We start from the raw sequence: 8,955 nt of genomic DNA, 5'->3' as shown, positions 1-8,955 counted from the left end.
ATTTCGACCACCTGGAGTTCTTTAACGTGCACCTAAATCTAAGTACACGGGGTTTGTGCTGTTCTTCTATGTGCTATTAACCTGCCTGGTTACGGTATTATAAATTGGCAATTCTTTAACAACAGTTCGCGCATAAATGCAAATTCGATCACATAGTGTTTTGTTTATTTTATTTATTTATTAAATATTCAATCAGAATATAGTTTACCCACGGAGCATGAGGATATATATTTTACTTGTGTCTTTGCTAAATTAGACTTTTATTGGTGTCTGATGTACGTAATCTTGTATTACACCCTTTGACAATTTGATGTTGCTAAGGGTGTAATGTTGTGAATTCCACTTTCGATAAAGGAGGAATTGCAAAACACCAGTTATAGTGTACATGCAAAATACCAATTTTAAGGGATATAATGAAAGGGTGCGAGTCATATACACATGCACACACCTACTGGCGTAAACTGGTTTAAAGTGTACTTAGTGCATGGTCCCCATTTGTGCTAAATCTGAACCCGGTGCTGAATTCAGTTCTCCCAGGACTCAGTCTGGTATACAATGCGTATGACGGTTCTATAAAGGTTTTGGGCACATATATTTAGTGGAAATACCGCAATTGGGTGATGCTCTTGAAACTTTGCCATCACATCACCCATAAGATTGCCCCTAGACCCTCTAAATGTCAACTCTGCGGCAAGTTTATTTCACTTTTTCCAGGACATCAGGCAAACTTGGTATGCGATTCGTAAAATAAGCTTCTAACGCTCTGGGACGCTTTTATAAGTAATCTCTTACAAAGTAAGTAAATAACTTACACAGTTTAAACTTTGATCGTACATAAATCACGAATTACTCCGAATTTTCACGCAAATTGAATCTTGGTGCCACGTTCGGTTCTACCAGGGCAAAGAAAGTACACGCTTCGTATAACAGCTACTAAGGATGATGAAGAAAATTAGCATTTGTTATTTATTTCGAAAGCCCCCAATTAACATATACAGTGTTGAAACTTTTGGCGTACATTACTATAACACGGCTCCCATTTCGAGCGGAATAATATATGGCTACCGCCTTTAGTACCTCACCGGAGAAAACTTGTATATTTCACTTAACGCTTCTAAACAGGCATAAAACGAGTGTCTAGAAATTTTCATTTAGCCCTATATATTAGCCCACACACATTCCAATCCTGGCTCCCGCATCACCCTTACTCACCCTTATCGCGCATCACCCTTATTTCACCTAAGATTTAGGAGTACTGAGAATAACGCAAAATTAAACTTCGAATTTCGGACAACTGGGGATTCACAAGAAGCAAACTCCGATAAACGCCGAATTTCCATCAAAAGATGACCCCGAAAAACACCCTCAGAATTTCAAGATAAATAAACTCCGAAAACACGGAGCCCTGCTTATATGTATACAACTAAACCCCCAGCACTGAATTTAAGTGCATTCTTTCTTTGTAAGTTTCCGTAATCTCGCTGTTACGTTCAACTCTTCAACTCATAACAAACAAAAAAAAAGCCATAACGCCCAACTTTCGTTATGGGACTCAACGTTTCCGGTTTAAACTTAACAAAAAAAAAAGCGAAAGTGGTACGTGGAATTGTTTCCCGTAATTCGGTTTCAGCCGAAAAAGGTCATTCAAAACAAATTTACGAGAGCTAAGACGCCGATACATGCACTCCTATGGAAGGATCCTGGTATGACCTTTGTCAAGCATCAACCTGCCACGACCCCTCCCCCCTGCGCCAAGCAATTTTATTTGATAGCAATTATTACTGGTTGTATATTCTTAATTTTCTCAAAAGCATTCGTCAAAGTGAGCCACAAACTTCTCCCTCATAAGCTTCTGCAACTAAACCTCGATTCTAATGTTTTAAAATGGATATAGAATGCTTTCTAATTAACCGCTCACAATCTGTTTCTGCTAATAACCATAACTCCTCTTTCAAAGTATATACTGGGTGCCGCAACATTCCATCCTTGGGCCTCTTTTATTTCTTATTTATATAAATGACCTCTGACCTCCCTTCACGATTAATTCTAACATTCATCTGTTTGCAGATGATTGCGTTATATATAGAGATTAAAAATGACGAAGATATTAGGAGGAAGCTTTCGCTCGGCCCGAACTCTGATGCGGCCTATTCAAGTACACATAAAACGCAAAAACGCTTTTCTGAGTTAACCCCTGGACCGATATTAATGAAATTTCTTGCATTAGAGAGAGAGGGGGAGAGAGAGCTAAATTCTAGTGGCTGTTGGAAGCGTAATTTATATCTAGGGCTTGAATTTAGTTTAGAGAATTCTATAGAATTCGCAAGCTCGAGAAAAAAGAACAGACGCACGAAGTTGATAAATTATTAGCTCTACATCAAGAACAGATATCGCTGTTCTGTAAACGGCATCCATTAGATCATTCAAAGCGGACAAATCTAATGTCAATTTATATCTTACGTGAATTTGTTACGTTGTGTACAAGGGTTCTGCATAAGCTGTATTTTCATAATCACATTCCAATTTTGTCCGCTTTATACGTACTATTAGCTGCAGTTCACGGAATTATGTCATTTTTCCTTGCTGAGTTAGAGAGTTGTAAACTTGATAGTTTAGTTTTCTGAAAATATGCGATTTCTACCAATCTTTCTTTAAAAATAAATCACAACCTAAATCAAGAATTCGAAACCAACAGTTACTAGATTTTAAGTTTTTCTTTTAAATGCAACAAACTTCGTCAAACCTGGTGCAGTGGTTGCCGAGAAAAAGGAACTCTCCTTTTACGTGTATTTAGATAGGAGCAACAGAGCTAAAGCTTGCTCTTAATACCGTAACTATAGTTGGTGTAACAAATGGCACTCATGAATCTAAACACTAACAAATGTAAATTTATGTATGTGTCCCGGTTAACTATACTATAGTTCTCCAATATACTTGCTGAACAACGCTGCCTTAGGTCCTGTACCTTCATACACGTTTTAGGGGTTCGTCTTACAGCTAATCTCACCTGAACAACCCTTATCGATCACATTACTAACAATGCGAATCGAACTTTGGGTTATTTGCGCCGCAACATTTATAATTAATCCTCTATCTCGCAAGTTATTGCTATACAAAACACTAATACGGCCAAAATTAGAGCATGCATCTAATGTATCGATCCTAACATAACCTAACGTTGTTACTTCAGTTGAACTTGCCCAAAGTTACTCCGCTCGTTTTATCTGTTCAAATTATGATCGAACTGCTAGTATAACCGCAATTAAAATTAACCATGAACTTCCATCTGTTGATTCCCGCTGTAAAATCTCGAGGCTAACATTATTTCTTAAGCTATATCATCATTATTCACTCCACAACGAAATTATATCGCGACTGCTATACATATTGCGCTGAATTGATCACCTTCATAAGGCAGGCAGTGGATATTGTGGCACTAAAACTTTGTGAGACTCCTTTTTGCCTCGCACATCCATTGAATGGAACATCTTCTCATAGAAATCGTAACTATTACTAACAATATTAATTTTCGTGCAACATTAACTAACATTGTGCAACCAGGATTTGCTAATTGCTCGCCACACTCCTTTTTATCATTGTAATATTGGGCTATACTGTATAACTATACAGCTGCTTATCTGTTGCGCACTTGTATGTTCTGTTACCATCAGCTAAAATTCTATGATTAGAAAGTTTATTTTTTGCTTATTGTATTTTGTCTCTTTTCTGTTCAAACAACTCTCATCTCTAATGCCTTCGGGCCTTGAGGGTACAAACAAACAAACAAACAAGTAAATAAATAAGTAAATAAATAAATAAGACACTGTCACTGTCATCGCGTGACATGGAGCTGATTTGGAAATTTGATTATTTTTACGCCCCTTTCAAAGCTTGGTTCTTCTTGCGCAATGGCTCGTATGACCCACAATTCCTATATTACTGTTTTTATTCGATTCTAACTCGCACTTTTTTTTCTTCGGAGAGTCACGGAAGTATGACAATGCGCGTTTGAACCAAGTAGGAAACCAAAACTCCAATCAACACGCATACACCCCCTCCTCCCCTCCTTGCTTCCCAATAATGAATGCATGCATCCTATCAATCTCTGCGAACGCCGGCAGTTTTGTTAGAGTTACTGTGTATGCTTCCCTCTTGCTTCTCAAGGGGAGCATATACAATTACTCTATAGCAGTTCGTGATCATTGGGCGCCTCCCATTTATAGCTGGTGTCCGACGAGCGACAACCGTTATAAACACTCGGATGCAACAAGTTTCATTTTTTCCGTTTGAGAGAAAAAAAAAATGAAAATATCGTGGGAACAATCAGAGGAGTATTGCATTTTGCATTTTTGTTAATATGAAAATTGGGGCGCGTGTTATGAGCGAGGGCACTGAATTTTCCGTTTCTGGTCGTGAACAAAGTCAGGCGCGCGTTAAAGCCAAGTAAATAACAAGTACGGTGTTCGTCGAAGATGTATACCCGCAAAATGTTATACGAATGAAGTATCTCATTGTCTTCTGATGATATTTTATTTCAGTGCACCTGATCCTTGTTGGAGTCTTGGCCCTGCCCTGTACAGCGTCCTCGAATATGGCAACAACCATACAACGCACGCGAGTTCCCCCGAGAACACTGAGTAAGCAAATGTGTGCACCAGCTTTTGTTTTTGCCATTTTAGTTTCTTAGTGTATACGTGCGCACTCAGACAAGAGACATAATGTAGTGCACGCTTTTAGACGTGTATGCGTAGTATCCGGACCAGCAGTTTCTTTTTTCTTAGTCTTGTGGGTTTCTTTTGCTCAATAAATATGCGCTGCTATTTTCAATAATATGCACGGAAGTCAGCGCTTCTGTCTTTTGCATCCTTTTTTCGTCTGCGCCCGCTTGTGCGCTGTTCTGTTTGACTCATCTAAGGGGCGCTGAGTATCAGCAATGTTGAAATTTCTTTCCGTAATTGGGTCATACTCTTACTCTCTCTCTCTCTTTCTATCTAAATATTTCCTTTTGTTGTGTGTAGAAAGAGGAAGGGGAAGACTGCGGTCCTGCCAGCAAGGACGCTCTCCATTTCCTACAATCATTTTGCAGTGAAACTGTTAATACGACTATATATAAGGGCTCGAAAACGTAACGCCACGCAAACGAAAACGCCAGTTTTAACGGTTTGAAGAAAAGAAATAATAACTCACGAAGTTGATGGTTTGAGAAAATGTGGCGAATGATAGGCGCAATACGTAGGCAAATTTCGAAGTGACTGCATGTAAAAACAGAGGTTAAATGAATACTGCTAAACCCTCGTTTTCGGCCCGTTTAGAGGCGTTATATGAAACGTTTAAAAAAGTTTATCGCACTTGCCTATAAGGACCAAAAATTGCAGGGAATTCATATTTTCAGAAAATAGGGTCCACTTTAAGGGTTATGTGCACTGAAAGTTTGAAGGGTGTTGGCTAATTATGTGCCTTAAAAATAATTACTGGACACTCGTCCTCGTCCAAATTTTGTACGTTCTACAAAGCATGTTGCTTCTCCCTGGTCTCTTCGGTTAAGTATGCGAGGCACAGTGTTTCTATATCGTTGAAGTAGGAAGCATGTCGTGAATGGCGAACGATAAATGTTTAATCCGTGCAGGTTATTTGTAGCTTTTGCAGAAAGTTGCTCATTGAAGTTCCAGAGGGTCACACTGCCTCTATCCGCGGTATTTCCCAGGGTCATAAAACAACCGCACAAGACGCCTACTTCAAGATCAGCGGAAATGGGGAAATAGAAAGTTCACTCAATGGCGAAAATTTAATGTTTCTGGCTTAAACAGAAGCATTGGAGCTAATCATTGAACCTTAGTTTTTTTTTTTTCGGTCTTTCCGTTAGTGCGTATACGAAAATTGTGCCTGGTTTCTCCGTTGACCTCGGCGAAATACGCAAGCCACCTTGCTTATATGACAGAATTGAGGAGCTGGTTATGGGTAATGCGTACGCAAAGCTTGAAATGTGTGGGGGAATTACAGTCTTTGCAATAAATTACGTATGCGATTGGTTTGGAGCGTTATGAGTGTGTTTTATATAAGCGGCCGCAGATTTAGCCAGCTACCCTGGCATAACTATACCAATGCCACCAAGAATAGGTTCAGCGAAATTGGGGAGAACGGTGTTTCAAATTTGGGTGCCGCGTTAAACGAATGTGGATCGATTACAGCCTTTGTGAAAAAATTGCTTTGGCAAGTGTTTGAAAGTGTCACGCTGCCGTTTTCAACTATACGTTTTCCCAATGTTCCGGCCGCAAGAAGCCTGCGTTATGTTTAAATTTTGTAGAAATTCGTGGCATATTAACTGCGATGTGTCCCGAAATTTTCACGTTCGAGCCTTTATTAGGAGCGTTATAAGTTATTATTGAACCCTGGTTTCTTTCGGTTTTCGGGACGCTATGGCCATGCAATGTTCTAAGAGGAGTAAACGTGTATTTATATGGAGGAGTTATTGGAGTCCTTGAAAAAATCCTTAGTAAGTGAAGTGTTTGGAAGCGTTATATGCGGGTAAGATTTAATAATAATAATAATAATAATAATAATAATAATAATAATAATAATAATAATAATAGTCAGCTTGACTAGTTCCCAGCTCCCCGTACAGTCATGTACAGGCAACGTTTTTAAGTATATGTGATTAACTTACAGGCAACTGGCTCTTATATCAACTGCTCGAAAGGATTGTGATTCTGCAAGGTCGCACAAGTCCACTGTAATTTTTTTCTCTCAAATTTTCAATGGTATTGTATTTGTGTACTTTGCCAGTAAGGTCATATCACTTGAGAGGGTGTCGAAAGTGTAGTCATTCTTTGGCCGCCTATAGTCTACACACACACACACACACACACACACACACACACACACACACACACACACACACACACACACACACACACACACACACACACACACACACACACACACACACACACACACACACACACACACACACACACACACACACACACACACACACACACACACACACACACACACACACACACACACACACACACACACACACACACACACACACACACGCACACACGCACACACACACGCACGCACGCACGCACGCACGCACGCACGCACGCACGCACGCACGCACGCACGCACACACACACACACACACACACACACACACACACACACACACACGCACGCACGCACGCACGCGCGCGCTTGACGCGCTCCTCGTAGCTTGCAAGGCATCTTTATAACCAAAGCGCCATCGACAGTTCACGCAATTAAACAGACCGAATCTTTCACGTATACCTATTTGCATAACACACATGTCCAGGTACACAACGTTTCTATATATGTGTCTCGAAAATTGCGCGTCGCAGGTATTCCCTTACGTGAGGGTGACATTCCTCCAGAAGCAATGCAGTTCATTGTGCCCTACATGAACACCTGGCCGACTCCTGCTGACTGCTGTGCTAACGGCGGCACCTGCGTTCATGGAGAAAACGGTGAACAGTCTTGTCATGCGTTCGAGTGCCTTCTGAGGTACCCAGTGCATGGTTACGCTTTGCGGTTGCCCGACGACATTATTTAGACCACCAGGATTCCCCTCCACGATGAATGACAGCAACTTGCGCGTGCGCAATGCCTGAATTCAACGTCCGCGTCGTAAATGCCCAGATGCACGCACACTGCTTTGGCACATTTCCTGTCGCTGGTAAGTTGGTCCGCGAAAGCCGACCAATGGCCGCTTTATCTGTCTTAATAAGTGACGGTGCGCATTATGCAACAACTGCGGAAAGGTTGAGTAAGAGGGAGCACGAAATGGCGGGTGGGGGCTCTTCGTTGCGTGTACACTTCGTCCTCAGTTATTAGGTCTATAACCGCACATGCTGAGCTGTTTGTTGCTCGTATAGGTGGTGGCTGATGCCTACAGAAGCCTCTAGTGCCTATAGCTAGAGGTGGTACTGGTGATAGCGGTTTTTCAGCGCGTCACCATAGGCGTTATCGAAAACGCAGCATTAGCGAACGAACGACGACGCAGGCACCACGAAGTGCCTGTGTCCCGCCGCCTTCTCGGGTCCGGCGTGCCTGGACGACGTGGACGAATGCCGGCTGCGAAGGCCGTGCGGTCGCTTCAGCGTGTGCACCAACATGTACGGGTCGTTCCGCTGCGACTGCATGCCCGGATTCCAGCTGCAGGCTCACCTCTGCGTCCGTGAGTAGCAGCAGTCATTAAAACGACGCTTTCTCTGCTTGCTTCTTTCCCGCGGTTTGACGTCCGCAATAATAAGTAATAGCGCAATAATAAACTGGGTCGATCAGGAGACAATGTAGTCAAAGTTGGGGACTTGGTGCGTCGACCCTGATCCCAGTGCAAGATATACGTATCCTCGCGTAAGGGTTTTATTCTGGTTCGTAAACGCAGGGTCGTTCTGTAAACAGGGCAGTCAAAGGGAGGGCTGAGCAAAGGTACTGTGTAATTGTATCATGATACAAGATACTATGGCAACAAGATTTGAGATGCAGATACAAGGTCCTAGCGCAGTTATTGTGTCCGATTCGATACTTTCCATTTGTATGTTATAAGATACTTCGACACATTCGCAAATTTCTTATTATACAGGGTAATAATATTAAAGCTTTACGGAATTTTTAAATATAGCCTGTTGCAGGTCCTTATAATTGAGCTTTATTCAGGGAGGCGTTCATTACTTGCACGAGAACTCGAAGCACCTGTTTAACTATAATTACCGTAAATTCACAAATTCTGAATCAATAACTTTACGGCACATATTGCAATTTACCAATTGTAGCCGGTGAGGTTGCAAGGCGTACACTCTAGGAATTGATTTGCAGAATGACGCCAGATTGGATATTTGCGCCATCAAACTCGACGTAAAAATGCACTGTTGTTCCCCTTACTGTTTCAACAAAACGCTCTATTATGCATTGAAGCACGAAAGTATAACT

At 41.5% G+C, this 8,955-nt stretch overlaps 1 protein-coding gene across 6 annotated transcripts in view; it reads left to right on the top strand.

Moving 5' to 3' along the window:
- The window catches only part of LOC139059201 (homeobox protein vab-7-like), a 91,990-nt gene that overhangs the window by 1,794 nt on the left and 81,241 nt on the right, over nucleotides 1-8,955 (top strand). For 3 of the 6 annotated variants that reach the window (XM_070537291.1, XM_070537293.1, XM_070537292.1), the window contains exons 2-4: nucleotides 4,539-4,637; nucleotides 7,365-7,490; nucleotides 8,027-8,200. In XM_070537291.1, the coding sequence (XP_070393392.1) occupies nucleotides 4,539-4,637; nucleotides 7,365-7,490; nucleotides 8,027-8,200 (399 nt within the window). Of the gene's footprint in view, nucleotides 1-4,538; nucleotides 4,638-7,364; nucleotides 7,491-7,550; nucleotides 7,700-7,732; nucleotides 8,201-8,955 lie in introns of those variants that run through there. The other 3 variants (XM_070537296.1, XM_070537294.1, XM_070537295.1) reach the window with 3 other exon arrangements.

The sequence above is a fragment of the Dermacentor albipictus genome, chromosome 4, assembly GCF_038994185.2.
Source record: "Dermacentor albipictus isolate Rhodes 1998 colony chromosome 4, USDA_Dalb.pri_finalv2, whole genome shotgun sequence".
NCBI lineage: Eukaryota > Metazoa > Arthropoda > Arachnida > Ixodida > Ixodidae > Dermacentor > Dermacentor albipictus.
This window is presented reverse-complemented; position numbering and strand designations above follow the sequence as displayed.